This window comes from Orcinus orca, chromosome 20, assembly GCF_937001465.1.
Source record: "Orcinus orca chromosome 20, mOrcOrc1.1, whole genome shotgun sequence".
Taxonomy (NCBI): domain Eukaryota; kingdom Metazoa; phylum Chordata; class Mammalia; order Artiodactyla; family Delphinidae; genus Orcinus; species Orcinus orca.
The window spans coordinates 38,626,885-38,642,791 of NC_064578.1; the positions used below are offsets into that span (position 1 = coordinate 38,626,885).

At 50.0% G+C, this 15,907-nt stretch overlaps 1 protein-coding gene across 4 annotated transcripts; it reads left to right on the top strand.

Moving 5' to 3' along the window:
• The first annotated feature begins 496 nt into the window (after positions 1-496).
• On the top strand, positions 497-9,364 carry POP4 (POP4 homolog, ribonuclease P/MRP subunit). Of its 4 annotated transcripts, none has more exons than XM_033414998.2 (8): positions 497-741; positions 2,453-2,505; positions 3,879-4,036; positions 4,149-4,372; positions 5,745-5,822; positions 6,002-6,063; positions 7,750-7,851; positions 8,837-9,364. In XM_033414998.2, exons 4-8 carry the CDS (start codon positions 4,203-4,205, stop codon positions 8,971-8,973), a joined length of 549 nt encoding a protein of 182 aa, XP_033270889.1. In that variant the 5' UTR covers positions 497-741; positions 2,453-2,505; positions 3,879-4,036; positions 4,149-4,202; the 3' UTR covers positions 8,974-9,364. The 4 variants fall into 4 exon arrangements, with proteins under 4 accessions (XP_033270889.1, XP_004284914.1, XP_033270890.1 ...); XM_033414999.2 differs by lacking the exon at positions 497-741 and adding an exon at positions 807-1,088; XM_004284866.3 differs by lacking the exon at positions 3,879-4,036.
• Positions 9,365-15,907: the final 6,543 nt, after the last annotated feature.

A 15,907-nucleotide genomic window follows, 5' to 3' on the forward strand; every position in this document is an offset into this window, starting at 1 on the left:
AAAAACTAATATGCTGGGTCTCAAGAAAACTTTCAGAGACTATCAAGTCCAACCCCACTCACACAGTACACAGGAAAAGTGAGGCCCAGAGATGCGACGTGCATTAAGTGAGATGACACTGCTAGCTAGTAGCAGAGACAAAACAAGGACGTAAGCCTCCTATACCAACTTCAGTGCCTCGGCTGACGTGTAGAGAGCACGATTAGGGATCGCACAGACCTCATTCCCACCACCCTTCCCATCCCATGTCCACCCTCCCCTGGTCCCCAACCTCCCTCTGTCCTCTCCAAGTCGACTCGCCTCACTCTATTCCGGGCCTTCACATGCATTCCACACTCCCCAACTCCAACCCTACTGCTTCTGGCCTTCCCTCGCCTACAAAACACACACTGAGAGAGCCCCACCAAGGAGAGACAGTTTCACAGCCCGCAGTAATTCTCCGCGCTGCGGAGTCCCCTCCGAGGCGCATGCGCCACCCTAAGTCGGCGCTCGTCGGTGACGTCACGGACGGCGCCATCCTCGAGTTTGGAGCTTGTGGCTCCTGATCCCCGTAGGAGCGTGTCAGTCTCTCAGCTTAGCTTACCGCGCGACTTCAGGCAGAAGGAACCTCTCCAGCACAGACTTTGACGAGAGAGGCTGTGGTGGTCGAGGGCTGCTGAAGAAAGTAGAGAGAGGTAAAGAGTGAGCGACGCCTGAAGAAGACGTCAACAGAGCGCACCGGAAGCGGTCCGAGAATGAACAGTAAGCCGTGTTGAGGGTCACGAAATTGGAGACGGGTGGGATGTTAAAGAGTCGGAGACTAGGTGTAGATACTGGTGGGTGAAAAGGGTCGCGGCGGAGTCCGAACGGATCTGCTGTGGAAATTGTCCCGCCTTACCTAAGTGTAACTGTGGCCCGGGGTCCCGGTTGGCCTGCCTAGTCTCTGAACTATGTCAGAGCTGGAGGCAGGTTCTCTCCGGGGGCTGCTCAGTAGTGAGTGAGTGGTGCTAGAGGTCGGCCCAAGGCCTTGGTGCGACTTGGCCAGTATCTCTCTCTTGGCGTGGTCAAGGCCCTGTTCCTCTCTGCAGCCCGGTTTCCCCTTTTGTAAGGTACTGATAATGATGCCTGCCCAGCCTGCTATTCTGTGAATCACCCTTGTCTGGTGTAAAGCGCAGGGAGCGTGCTGAGGATTGATACCACTAGCCCAAAGCTTTGAGAGTTGAGCAGAGGTGTGCCAAGGAGGGGAGCAAGCACCCAGGGCATTTAGAGGCAGGGGCATGACACCGTTAAAGCTGGATTTTAAGTTCCACCTCTGCCACTGCCTACCTATGTGATCAAGTTAAGTGTCTCAGCATATTTTAACTTCAGTTTTCTCAGTGCATAATAGGAATAATAACTCCTTTAAAGGATTTTTCAGAAAGTATAATGAGATAAAATATATGTAGCTTTTAATCAGGGGCATGGCAAACAATGAGGACTCAATAACTGTTAGATGTCTATTGTTATAGGGAAAAAAAGACTTCTGGGTCTAATGCAAGGCACCTGTGACAGGTACAGAGTCATTCCTGGGGTCCAGGCCCTGCAAGTTGCTCTCTACAGACAGGTTTTAATCCCTATCTTCCATCTGAGAGAGAACCAGACTCTATATAAAACTTGTAACCACTTTGGTTTGCTGGTTCAAATGAACTCAGGGAAGCACAGTAGAGCTGGGATGGAATTTATAGAGCATGAACCAAATTTTCTAGTCTTTTGGCCCTTAAACCAGGCCTTTGTCTCATTCTTATCCCATTCACACCCATATTCTGTCCCCAATGCCATGGTTTTCTTTTTCAGACAAATTAAGAAACGGGAGTGTGAGTTTTTAAAGGTTAAAACCACATTGAGCAATGTGTATTTTGAGCTTGAAGAAAGAGCTACTGTATTTTATCAGTTTAGGACACCATCAGTTGTATAATACATCTCAGTTTCATAGATATTAAAATGTGAAGAGTCTTTTTTAAACATCTAACAGTAAACAAAATGTAATAGTTCCAACTGTCTTCATCCTGGAAAGCCCTGTCACATAACTTTTAAATGATTTACATCATTAGACTTCTAGAGCAACTGCTCAGGCTCCTAACTTGTGGTATTTTAAACCAGGGCAACTCTAAGTATTGTCTGCTGAGCTTCAGTAGCATCTGAGAACTTGTTAGGAATGCAGGATCTGAGAGTGGGGCCCAAGAATCTACATTTTAATAAGTTCATGTTTGAGAAGCACTATTTTAAGGCACACCATTGGAACTTCTAGCACGGATGTGGCTAGAGGGTAGGGCAAGAGGCATCCAAGAAAGCTTTGAAGCTGTGCTCATTGTACTACCCCCATCTTCTGTCTCTGAATAAGCATAGTTATTTTCATAGTTATAAAAGTCTTAGGTCTTATAGCCATAGCCAACAGAGTTGATCATTTCGTGTTTGTTTTCTTTAAATCCCCCAGGTGTGATCTACCATGCCCTTTCTCAGAAAGATGCAAAAGAGTTCGACATTCAGGTACAGTGCTTGGCAGGAGGTCTGGGAGCAACAGAGGTGATGCCAAAGATGGCTCAGTGGCTTCTTAACCGTTAGTGCTGTTTTAGATGTCCTTTCCCACATTTCACTCCCCACGTTTCCAGCAGACATGTTAGGCTTAATCAAGGTTTGTTGTTCTGCTGGCCTCCTTTCCCATTATACCAGAGTCAAGTTTGGTTAACTGGGATTTCTTGATCTGTGTCATCTCCCACTGTGTAGGGGACACTAGGCTATGCTCACCTGACACCTGCCGTGGCAAGCACTGTCATTTGACCTTGTTACTGTGCCCCTTTCACTCCTGAAGAGGGCAGTCAGATCACATTTCATGAGTGTAATTGATGGATCATATCTGGGTGCTACAAAGATTCTTTGTCAGTTTGGCAGAAGCTTCACTGGTGACTCATAATGAGGGAGTTGCTTTTAAAATCAAGATTTTGAAAGAGTGATACACCTTAATTTGGCTTCTCTATGAAAGATGGGCCACTTAGGTATTTAAAGACTCACATGTCCTCTTACAGTAATAATACTGATAATAATACAAAGCTGAAGCTGACTTCCCTCCTTACCATGGGCTCCCATGAAGAGCGTGTGTATCACATCTTTATCCCCACCTCCCACGCATCCACGTGCCTGCTTCTGCCCATGAAATGAGAGCTTGATTACTATTGACACATTAGCCGCAAGGTGTTTGCAGCCCAGTTAGTGCAGCAAAGGTCCAGGAAATGGCCCCGTCAAGAGGGAGGACCTCAGTAGACCGTGCTCCCCAGGGCTGTGGCAAACATGAGGGCAAAGCATCAGAATGAGGAATAGACTGGTGGAACTCCAACTTGAGAGACAGTGATGCTTGTTCTTTCAAGAATTACACACAATTTATGATAGTTACTTTGCCCAGAAGTCCTCTCTAAGTGCAGGTGCTCAGTCACAGTCATGTGATGCTCTGTTCTATGTGGAAAAGATTGAACACATGGGGCTAAGATAAGATACGCTGACAGTTTATTTCCTCAAGTGATGCCAGAGCAGACCAGGAAAATAACCATGCTGCATCCACAGGCTGGAAACTCAAGTAAAGAGTATTACGATATGGCCGCAATGTCAAAATCCCTACCTGCTGTGGCTGGGCCCACCCTGGAGTGCTTGGTTATGCCGTTTTTCCTAGTGTTGGGGTCATTTCCTTCAAGGCCGTAGCCTGGCTCTACTCTGAGCTTGCCTTCATCTGATCATGACAGTTTAAACACATTGTCATACATTTCTCAAGGATGAGAGAAGTCTTTTTTTCCAAAGGTAATGTTTTTTTTGTTTGTTTTGCTTTAATTTTTTTATTGTTGTGTTTTGTTTTGTTTTGTTTTTATCCTCAGAATAACCTCAGAGAGCAGGGTAGGAGGTTGGAGTTTGACGTGGCTGTTTTGTGTGGCAGTTACGAATTGGCATTTGAATGTGACTTTCACATCTGCCCAGCTGGGGGTAGCGAACATGCAGCAGATGAGAGGCTGTGTGAGCCTCAGTGGGTAGATAGGTGGGTCAGTGAAGGCGGCCCATCTGCTGTTACAGCAGTGTGTGGGAGGGCCTGGGGGTCTGGGTAGCCCCAACTAGAGTTGTGAGCACCACACCATCTTGTCCTCATGCAGCACCCAGGAACCCAGCGGGCCGAGGCCTTTGTGAGGGCCTTCCTGAAGCGGAGCATGCCCCGCATGAGCCGACAAGCCCAGGAGGACCACCTGCAACGCAAGGCCGTTGTTCTGGAGTACTTCACTCACCGGAAGCAGAAGGAAAAGAAAAAGAAATCTAAAGGCCTCTCTGCCAAGCAGAGGAGGGAGCTGCGGCTCTTTGACATTAATCCAGAGCAACAGAGGTATGGCAAGCCTTTCCTGCCTTTCCACCCCAGAGACTTAATCTTCCTTGTGTTGAGTATGGACTTGGGAAGCTAGGTAGCCCCGCTCTGCTTAAGCTAAGAGAGCCTCTCCCACTTCTGCCACAAGGAGGCAGGCTTCCTTTACCAATTCGGACTGTTTGGGTTTGGCTTTTCTGCTTGACTTCTGTCCTATCCTTAACTAATAAGACCAGTGCCATAAGCCATGGGCAACAGACTATTTGTCTTTCAGTTTTCTTAGAAAAAGAGAAACTGATATTTCTTAACATATATCTCTTTGTAGCTTCTAATAGCACTAGACAGAATCACCCATTGGGGTCTTATTGCCAAAGAAGGTGCTGCCCATATGTTTCAGAAGTTTCTGAAAGAGACACATCACTCTCTGTGGGAGAACATGTTCCTCCCTCCAGCTGACACTTCATCCCTCCTTGGCCACGGTTCTGCATTTGCATGTCTTAGGACTGTTCGTATGCTTTTGCTCCAAGGTCTGTAACCAGATAGCCTCCCACATCCCATAAGATAGAGTCTGTCACTTTGTTCATGTCCCCTCTCACAAAATCAGCTGGGCTTTGGGAGGAGGAAGGGACTGCTGCCTGCCCCTGGTGTGCCTCACCCATGTCCCCATCAATAGAGTCCACTTTGGATTTGAGCCTGAGGTTCTCATTTCTCTAACCAGTAGCTTCGTTAAATGGACTCCCCGTGAAGTGCTAGGAAGACCCGTTTGGGGTCGTCTCACCTGTTCCCTCTCCTTCACCTCGCCACTTCTCACTCATCCTCCAGACAGACCCTGTCACCTTGCACAGGGACTTATGACAACCAGCAACTCCTGTTTACTGAGGGCTTACTGGGTTCAGGTTCCTGTAACAGAAAACCTCAAAATAGCAGTAGCTTAAATAAGATGGAAGTTTATTTCTCTTGTGAAAAGAAGTCTAGATGAACACCATCCTGGACTGGTGTGGTAGGCAGTTCCACGGCCATCAGACAACCAGGATTGTAGCCCTGGGTGCATCCTTGCTGCTTCACCATTGTAGGTGTTACTTCATGGTCTAAGATGTCTGCTTGAGCTCCAGCTGTCATGCCTGCATCTAACCAGCAGGAAGGATGAAGGGGCAAAGGAAGGCAACACCTTCCTCTTCTCATTAGCAAAAACTTAGCTTTGAGAGGGTTCTACCAGTGAGGAAACTAAGGTTTGAGAGGTGAAAGTACTGGATTTTAGTGTGGTTATCGGGAGTAGAACAGGCCCCAGTGATCCAGGTCATGGTCCTTGGCATCAAGCCAAGCTCTGTGCTCTTTGGATGTTATAATCCCAAGCTCACATTGCCTAACGTTTTACCTCTATCTGACTTTGCCACAGATACAGTCTTTTTCTCCCTCTGCATGAACTCTGGAAACAGTACATCCGGGATCTGTGCAATGGTCTCAAACCAGACATGTGAGTTACAATTCTGAAGCCTTGCCCTTTGAGGCAGAGCCCAAGTCTTAGGCTCATTGTAAATGCAGCTTTCGGAGCCTGCTATCAGCATTGCCTGGCTGCAGAAGTTTGTAGACCTGTTGACTTCTTTCAGAATTCATTATAATGGTATACATTATGGGCTTTTGTTTACCTCGTAGGCAGCCACAGATGATTCAGGCCAAGCTTTTAAAGGCAGATCTTCATGGCGCTATTGTTTCAGGTAATTTGCCTAAGAGCACATCATCTGGCTGCCCAAGCCATCATTCAGTGACAATTCCTTGCTATGTGGATAACCCTACATCACCAGCACTTAGGGTAGACGATGACTATAGCTGTCTTAGCCAATTCTGGCCACTTGTTGGATACTCTGAATGGCCTCTGTGTACCTTCTCCACACAGAAGACCCCTGCTGGTATCCCAAAGGACACAGCAGCTGCTGGCACTCAGCCACAGCCTGGTATCTTGAACAGCCCCATGGTTTTAAATGTCGGCTGTGGACCAACAGTTCCCAAGTTGTCATCTCCAGCACAGACCTTACCCTTGAACTCCTTGAATTCAACTGTCTACTGGACATAGCCACCCAGACGTGCAGTAGACATTGTAAACTTTACTTATCCAAAACAGAACTCTGGGCCTCTCAGATCAGCCCCTCCCCTGGCCTTCATCATCTAAGTTGCCACTGAGAATCACCTTTAGTGATACCACTGAGTACTACTGAGTGCCACTAATATAGTACCACTATTTACCCTGGTTGTTCAAGCCAAAAACCTAGGAGGTATCCACATTTCTTCTTTCCTAATTGCCTACCTCCAATCCATTAGCACGTCCTAACACCCAAATCTAAGCCACCACCGTCTCCCCTGGATTACTGCAAAGCTGCTTAACCCTCTCCCTGCTGACACACTGCTCCTCCCCTGACCAGGCAGCCAGAGAGAAGATTCTACAACAGAAATCAGGTTGTGTCCCTTCTGCCTCCTTACTGTATTCTAAACAGCCTGTCCAACCTCCTTGGGCACCAGGTCTAACCATACTGGCCTGCTTTCTGCTTCTCACCAGGCCTGGCCCTGCCACAGGGTCTTAGCATTTGCTTCTTCCCTCTACCCAGAGAGTTCTGTGTGCTCAGGGACTGATTCTTTCTCATTATTCAGGTCCCTACTCAGATGTCACTTCCCAGGGGTCTACCATAACTAAAGATGACCCCCCACCCCATTACCCTGCCCTTGTTTTTTCATAGCACTCATCACTATCAGAAAATACAGTTGTCTGGTTTGGTACACATTACCCCTCCCCCTATTAGAACAGCAGCTTTGTGAGAGCAGCACTTACTACTGTGCCCAGCACCTACCTAGGACACTGCCAGACACATAGTACGCGTTCATTGAATTTGTATTGACTACCTTGGGGGATAGGTTGGGGGAGGTGAGAGGCCTACTGCCTGTGGTGGCAGCTCACTGCTGGGTGGCCTATAGTGGGCTCCCATTCTGTCCAGAGTTCAGGAGGTTCTGGGAAGACCATGATGAACAGGCGTTCATTCAGGTCCTGTAAGTGAGACTTGGCCCTGCCAGAACAGCCCGACTGTGGGCCTTGGTGGTGCTAGATCCACGTGTGACCTCTTGGCTCCAGAATCCTGCCCGGGACCCCTGTGGCAGCAGGCCTTCCAGAGGACACCTCATCAGAGCACAGAGGCTATTAAGCCACCGCCAGGGATTGGGAAGCCTAGGTTCTCATCCCACTTGGTCCCTCCCCAGCCAAGGAGCCTCCACCTCACCCTGCCCCTGTGGGTGGTCTTTCTTCCTCTGCTGGCTCAAGGTTGGGACCAGAACCCACAGCCCCTGCAGGCATGGCTGCCTGTGGCTCCCCTAACACCACAGAGGCCTGAGCCCTGAACCCCCCTTTTCCTTTGCAGTTACAAAATCCAAATGCCCCTCCTACGTGGGCATTACAGGAATCCTTCTACAGGAAACAAAGCACATTTTCAAAATTATCACTAAAGAAGACCGCCTGAAAGGTACGTAACTGGATCGCCGTGGGCTGTGGCCTCCCCAGCCGATTTGTCGGCCCTTTCCTCATGACTCTAAAGCTCAGTTTGGCCTTTCAAGTCAGCACAGATTGTAGGTACCTGCTGACCTTACATTCCAAGCCTGCAGAGACCATCCCAGCACCCAGGGCTCTCCCTGAGGTACTCATGAGCCCAGCCAGCAGCTTTGGCCAGATGTGATCAAGGGAAGGAAGGGCTGCTTGGCTGTGCCTCCAGACACCTGGGTCTATTTCCAGGACTGGGACCCTCCACCTGCCCAAAGGCTAATGCCTCCCAGAGGGTTGTAGCTAGACAGATAGCAGGGACGAAGCACCTGCCCCTGGAGTTCCCAGAGCCAGCGCCCTTGGTGGTGATTCTCTGGGTTCCAGGGAAGCAAGTGCAAGCTTATCCGCCTGGTGTGCTAGAGCTCACTGCTCTGGCAGAGACGAGCGGCCAGTCTGTCAGGATTTCCACACCCCCTCCTTGCCCATGAATCCAGAGATTTCAAAACCACAGTGGGAGGTTTTTGTTCCTTTAATTTTTTGAAGCTTGGTTTTCTTGTTGCTTTGTTCCATTCCCCTCTATATTCTTCTGCTTTCATTTTAGACCTCAGAAAGTGGTGTACAAGTTTCCCCAGTAAGCATAAAGCCATGAGTCCATCTGAAAGTTATGCGGCAAGACCTGTTTCTGGCAGTTTTTCTGGGGGTTTCTGGTTTTGGGAGTTTGGTTCATAGCCTTTGACCCAGAAAACTAGGTGTTGAGTTATATTTAAAATGTGAATAAATTGGCCTTTTGGCAGAATAATCCCCTTTAATCCTGGTGCTGTTACCTTTGTGGGTTCCACCATTTCTTATTATCTTTTCCTATTAGCTTGTTGTATTTTCTAATACAAACATCTTGGGAATAATAGTCTCCACAAAAGTGAACTTACTGCCAGGACTTTTTCCCTCATCCTTTTTCTCCTGCTTTTTTTTAGTTATCCCCAAGCTAAACTGTGTGTTCACTGTGGAGATCGATGGCTTTATTTCCTACATTTATGGGAGCAAATTCCAGCTGCGGTCAAGTGAGCGGTCTGCGAAGAAGTTCAAAGCAAAGGGAACAATTGACTTGTGAGCTCTTCCTGCCTAAGGGAATCGTTTATGACAGCGAAAAACTGGAAACAACCTGAATTACCCACCTTTCAGGGAAGAGATGGTCGGGCCAGTTCTGGCTATAGACCACCTCCAGCCAGTCTAAATCAGAGTTAAGGACGTTTAATCATCTGGGAAGAAGCACACTGTACTGAGCACAGAAGTCAGGGACCACAGGGATGTGTCTTTATAGATGCTCTTGTTTTTGTATTACTCCCATGGACAGAAAAGATTGGCAGAAAACACCAGAATTAACACAGGTTGACTTGAATAGTGAGTTTATTTGTTTTTTTCTTTTTCATACTTTTCAGTGTTTTCAGAACGTTCTATGATGAATGAGTTGTTTATGTGATAATAAAATATGCATGTGGGCATGAACAGACTACAGGAGTGATTCCTGCAGCACCGCTAGGATGGAAGGGAAGGGGAGGCTTGAGCTGTGCATGGCTCGTGCCTTTACTTTTGCTCTGTGGAAGCTGCCATGTCTTTTGCTCTGTCATCAGGCACCGTGTCTCACTAGTTCAGTGGTGCCCTGCTTCTTTGATACATCACTTTAAATCATGCCTGCTGTCGAACTCTTTGACCTGAGGTTTACTTTGCTGTTTCAAGAAAGATGAAGAGGAATGAGTGGTGAAGTTGCTAAGTGACTTAGGGCCCATTCGGGAGTTCGAACTGAGGTGGACCACAAAGGCAGAATGCCGGGCCTAGGTGTGCTTATTGAAGCTTGTTCCAGTATGGAGAGCTTAAGCCTACAAGAGTGTTCTCAATTCCTGAATCTGTTAGACTCCAAAGGAAGGTGGGCTGAAGGGAAAATAAGACTGGAGCTCTTCCCAAGGCCTAATCTACTAGGAAAGCCTGAGTCCCCAGCAGTGGCACCTTAGTTGACGTTAGTCCCATTTTTGCTGCTGGAAGCTGTGGCTCTGCAGGCTCTGCAGTCTGACCCTAGCCCTCTGGGCAGTGTGCCTGTGGGCCAGTAGATGGGCCCTTCTGTGCAGGGCCTGAGTACAGACTGGCCGAATGAGGACGGGGTGGGGACCAGACTTCCAGGGTCTGCTACCAGGAAAGCCACATGGCTCAGAAGGCCCTATCGCCCCTTTCTTTTGAGAAGCAAGTGTTTGCTGACCAACAGGGTGAGGGCAGAAGCCTTCCTGGCGACAAACTGGCAGCAAATTCATGTGCTTTTTCTTCTGCACCAAGAGAAGCAGCAATGCCAGAGGCTTCACTGTGTCAGCATTTTGCGCTCAGACTCCACACTGGATGGACGAGAGACACCACAGTGGAGGGGAGAGCATAAACACTGACTTCACATTATTGGAGGAGAGCAAGAAGACCTAGCGGTGCCTCTGCACCTCCTGAAGGCTGAGCACGCCCAGGGTCTCCCACAGACGTGCCCGGCGGCTTGACCCCGCTTCCGTCGGTGCATGGTGTCCCTCACTTACCAGGAGGGTCTGAGTCTCCTTGGGTGCTCTCCCCAGTCTAGCCATCACTGCCTGTGGTTGGGAGCTCAAGTCCCAGCACCACCTCAGACAGGGCAGCCTGACCCAGTGACAGCCCTCGGGTGTGACCATGAGGTCACTAGTACTCAGAGCACTCATTTGCCTGAGGCCTCACAGCCTGAGACAGGTAGAGCTGGGATTTGAACCACATAGTCTAGCTCCAGAGCCACGGGTGGCTGCAAGGATGAGAAGATACTCCAAAGTGCATGATGTGGTCCCTTTATCACCTGGGTTCCCACTGAGGGAATCTCTGGTCTTCCGTGTAATGTGGCTTCTGTTCTGGCTATCTGAAAGTGCCACACTGGTAACAGCATAGGTGCTATAATCCCCTAAACCCCACTGCTCTTGCCCACCCCTCTACAATGTAAAAGGCAGCCAATGTTGTGTAAATATACAGTTGCTTTCCAGAAAAGTTGTTGGAACCAATTGCCATGTGAAATCTGTTTTTCATTTGGCGCAGACTCAAGTTTCCATGTGAGTGGCTGTTTAATTTGTAGACGTCTCTCCCCCTCCCCAGGGAGGCTCGGTGAGAACGCTCACCTTCTATGAAGCTGCTGCTGCTATGCATGTCTGTTTCTGGGACGCCCTCTTGTCCCGAGGCCCACTTAGCACTGGGTCCTGTGCTCCAAGGACCATGCCATCCTCCCAGTCAGAGTAGGGGGTGAGGAGGGCACAGGCCAGGCTGGGCACTGGCTCTGAGTGAGCGTTCCCAATGAAGCTGCACTAATTGCTGCATGGGGAGGCACACAGGGCTGGCCGTGTCCCCATGGCTGTGACACAGGGCTTGTCATGGAGAGTGGTGTGGTACTTTGCAGTCCAGTCTCTCCCTTCTCCACTGCCCAGGGAGCAGGACCCCAGCGGAGCTGGGGCCTTTGACATGTAGGATACCTGTGAGACACAGCTAAATTCGCCTTGTGTGTAAACCTTCATGCCTGGGAGAACTCTGACCCAGAGAGGCCCATGGAGCAGCAGAGCGGTTAACACCTCAGGACAGGATGGAGGAGGCTACGGGGTCAGGAGACATCAGTCCAGTGACCCACTGTTCCCCAAAGAGCGAGTGGGCCCCAGGCCCTTTATATCCCCCAGAGCCAGCTCTGTGGAGGACACAGCCACACTGTAGGGCCTGCAGAGGACAGGTCAGAGCCTCTAGGGCAGGAAAAGGGTGAAGCACCTGGAGGGTAAGAGGGACATGACGGGCCACGGCTATTGTATTAGCCCAGCCTGCTGTAACAAAATACTGCAGGTGGCGACTTAATCAACAGACATTTCTTTTCTCACTGTTCTGGAGGCTGAAAGTCCAAGATGAAGGCGCTGTCAGGATTGCAGTCTGGTAAGAGCTTTCCCCTTGGCCACCTCATTGTGTCCTCAAATGGCCTTCTGTGTGCACTCGGGGGTGGGGGGGAATCTCTGGTGTCTCTTCCTTTCTTATAAGGACCCCAGTCCTAGGGAATTAAAGTCCCACCTTTATAACCTCATTTAATTTTAATTACCTCCTTAAAGGCCCAGGGCTTCAGCACAGGAATTTGGAGGGAACATAATTCAGTCTGTAATAGCCGTGGAGCTGTCCCAGCTGGGACAGACTAGTTGTGCCCCCACCCTGGCCCCCATCCTCGGACACTGGCCTGGCCTTCCCACCCCCCATATGGAGTGCTTGGACCGTTAGCTCATCCAGCCCAGCCGTGGGACCCTGAGTTCCCATCACCGCAGGACTCTAGGACCTGCTCATAGAACTTCAGTTCAGCTGCTCCCTCCAGTACCAGGAGCCCTGAGGGGGCTAGGTTCCCTTATGTTTCTGCAACAGCTGAAATCCTCTTCCCTCACCCTCTTGTTGGGGCCAGGCACAGTCTGGTTGGGGAGGAAATGCACCCACAGGTAGGCAGGGTGGGCAAGGGAGGCTCCCTGGAGGAGGCAGCTCTGGATCCAGGCAGTTGTGGGATGTGACGAGTGTGGTCACACAGGCTCAGGGCAGGGGCCGGCAGGGCCAAGGTGGAGGACCCAGGAAATCTGCCCACAGGGCCCAGGGCCAACAGGAGGAGAGGCAAGAAGGGCTGTGGGACTACGGCTGCCAAACTCAGGAGACGCCTAGCTTATCAGTGGGAGGGGAGAGATGGTGGGAGCTGCTAGCTAAGTTCTAATCCATGGGGCAGAATGTGGAATTCTGCTGATCCAGTCACCCAGTTCTGAAGTCTTTTGACACTTGAGAGCGTCACCATCTGTCAAGTGTGGCCATGAGACTAGATCAGGGTTTCCCGAAGTTGTATTCTAGCACTTCCTGTACGAGAATCAGGATGCGTGTTAAAAGCAGCCAGATCCTGGGCTGCAATCAGTCTCCAGGGGTGGAGCCCAGATAGCTTTGTGTTTCTCTAAGACCCCAGCTGGTTCCTCCAGTCGTTGATGTTTGAGGATCATGGGCTCCAGATGGTGTCTAAAGTCTCTTCCAGCTCTGACATCTGGACTGTGATTTAAGCTTTGGGCCTCTCGGGATGGTGCTTTCTCGATGCTGGAAAAGATTGTCAAATGACAGATCTCTCAGGTTCTGAAGAGTAAACAGGAACATTCCCCCCAAAAGCCATAAATTATGCTAAAAAGCGTTCTTTCTGGACAATGGCTTTAGTTCTAATTTAGTTTGCATTTCTTAGCTATAATGCCGAATTAAGACATCTGTTAAATGTCTATAATATTAATTTAATAGAGGGGGTTCTAATAGAACTGTATTGGAATTGTCCATTTAATTAACCTCATGGGCCTTTAATGGATGCCTTAAATAGACATCATTAACAAGAGTGCTAGACAAATTAAAATTAGAGTCAATAACATTCTTGGTAATCTTTCCTGAGCTGTGAAGGGCAAGCATTGCTAAGTAGACAGATACAGAGATGGGCTGCACAGAGGAGTGTTGGAGCTGGTATCCCCAGCGGGGTCCACAATGGACAAGGCCCCAAGCAGGGTTTAACCACTCTGTGTCCTGCTTAGCTTTGCCCAAAGAAGGCGCTTCTGTCCAGTCGTAAGAAGCAGTTCTCAGGAGCACAGCCCTGCTCTGCCCCTTCATACACCTTTCACAGAAAACGTTTGCTGACCTGGTCGTTCGGACTGAGCTCCTGGATGTGGGAGGGAGATGCAGGAAGGAGGACTCACCCAGAGATTCTCACTAAATACCATAGATGCGTGGATCAGGAAAGGTGGCACAGGCTAGGACAGGGCAGGATTGGCTGGAATGGGCAGGGGGAATGGGATGAGATGGAATGAAAGGGAAACATTCTATTGCTTTTGGCCCTCCCACTCCACTGCACAGCTCTCCACTGCACATCTTTCCAAAGGCAGTAGTCAGTTCTCTTATCTTATTTGGTCTCTCATCAGCATTTGCCATGACTGACCAAGCCCTGCCCCCTGAAACAGCTGTGTGGGCCCACGCTCCCTGACTTTCCTCCTGCCTCCCTGGCCACACCTTCCCAGTGTTCTTTCATGGACCCTCCTTTTCCCAACTTCTAAATGTTGGTTGAGTCCTGAACGCCATCTTTGGGCTCTGCTGCATTTGCTCCGTAGGTGGTCTCATCCACAACTTCAAATACACTTGACTCTGAAAATCAGTTAGGAGGAAGCAGCCTACCTTCCTCCTAACCCCAGACCCGAATCTGTAACTTTATTGCCTGCCTCCCCCCAATTCCAATGTGAACTCCTGAAGGCCAGCGACTCTGTTTTGATCTCTGCTGTCCCCCTAGTGATCTAGAAGCACTGTCTGACCCCTAACAGGTGCTCCAAGAGGGAATGAAAACAAGTGCCCAGTGACAGCTCCACCTGCAGATCTAATGGCTTCCCAGCCTGATACGGCTGCACGCAGAACTACTGACTTTCCTCTGCTCCCACCTCAGCGAACGGCCTCATGTCTCTCCCGTTACTTAAGCCAGAAACCCAGGCGTCATCCTCTCTTGCATTCATGCCCCCCAACGAATCTTTCATTAAGTGCTGGTGGCCTCCTTCCAGCCCTCCTTGCCGTCTCCCTGTCCTACCCGCTGTCATCTCAACCAACAGTCACAGCCCCTCCCTGGACCCCAGCCTCCACACACAGCCCCACGACAGCCAACATGACCTTTGTGAAGCACGACTCACATCATATTGCTCTTCTGCTCAAAACCCACAGTGACTTCCCGGTGCACTTAGAATGAAAGCCAGCTCCTGCCCAGGGTCATCAGGGGCCTCCCACACCTGACCCCAGCCAGCATCTCCAACCCTGGCCCAGCCCACCTCCCCGGTGTCCCACCCCCGTGCCTTCTCCACATACCTCTGTTCAACTCACTGTTGGCACCTGTCACTCCCTCTGCCTGGGACTCTCTTACCCTGGAACTTCAACCACAAGGCAGCCTCTCCTCTGCATTCAGCTCTCCACAACTGGCCTCCCTCTCAGAGGGGCCTCCTCTGAGCAGCCTCCCACACCAGTCCCTCTCTTGTATGACCCCCATCTTACACCTTCTGTAGCAGTTCTTAATATCTGACGTAATCTTATCTGTTGTTTACTGTCATTTTCTTCCACTAGAATGTAAGCTCCTTGAACACTGGGACTTTGCCTGTCTTATTGGCCATTATAGCCATCGTGACCTCAGTGCAATCTAGAACACTGCCTTGCACATAATAAGTGTTTGTTTAAATAGTTGTTGTCTGACCAAAAACAAAAAAACAAGGAGCCAAGGGTATGACCTAATGACCTATACGTGTTGGGACCCAGCAGCCGAGATGCTGGCCATGACCCGCTCCGGCCCAGACAGCACCGTCCCCATCACCACTTGTCCAGAGCAGAGCAGGGCTGTGTCCTGGGACCCACAGGCTCCCCGCCTTCCACGCTGTCAGGCACCCCAGGCAGCAGCAGTTCCCTGGGTCATCAGGCCCCGCCCTTCCCGGCTACTCAGGCAGCTGCACTTACACTTCAGCTGTGTGTTGTGGGACATGCAGTGTGTGTGGCCAGCGCTCCTCTGCCCTTTCCAGCTTCGCCCACTCGACCCAGGGTGTGGGCGGGGGCCACGGGTGGCTGGTGTGAGTGACCCGGCCTGAGAGGGGCTGAGCCCAAGGAGCCCGGCATTCAGTCAAGGAAACTCGAGCTCAAGGTCCAGCTTACTCTTGACCTTCAGGTTCAACCACAAAGGACATGAAAAAAGCGTGTTGATGGTAGTTTCATTTAATCTACACAAATTAAACTGTACCCTCTGCCAGAAGAAAGGGCAGGAGAGAAATAACATTGCAGATGGAGCTGCCTATGGCCCTGCCCTTCCGTTAGGTGGAAACTTGCCTTGCAGTGGTGTGAGATGGAAAGCATCCTTAGTTGCCCTCTGTCTCCCCAAAACGTGTGTGACTGTAATGCTGTTCACAGTAACACAAATCCTAAGCCTGTGGTGTGCTGGAGGGGCTCCCTCACCCAGGAGAGCTGACGTG

Coding starts and splice junctions, on each gene's coding strand:
- POP4 (XM_004284866.3), top strand. Junction 2,506..4,148: donor CAAAAGAGTTCGACATTCAG/GTACAGTGCTTG, acceptor GTCCTCATGCAG/CACCCAGGAACCCAGCGGGC. Junction 7,852..8,836: donor TAAAGAAGACCGCCTGAAAG/GTACGTAACTGG, acceptor GCTTTTTTTTAG/TTATCCCCAAGCTAAACTGT.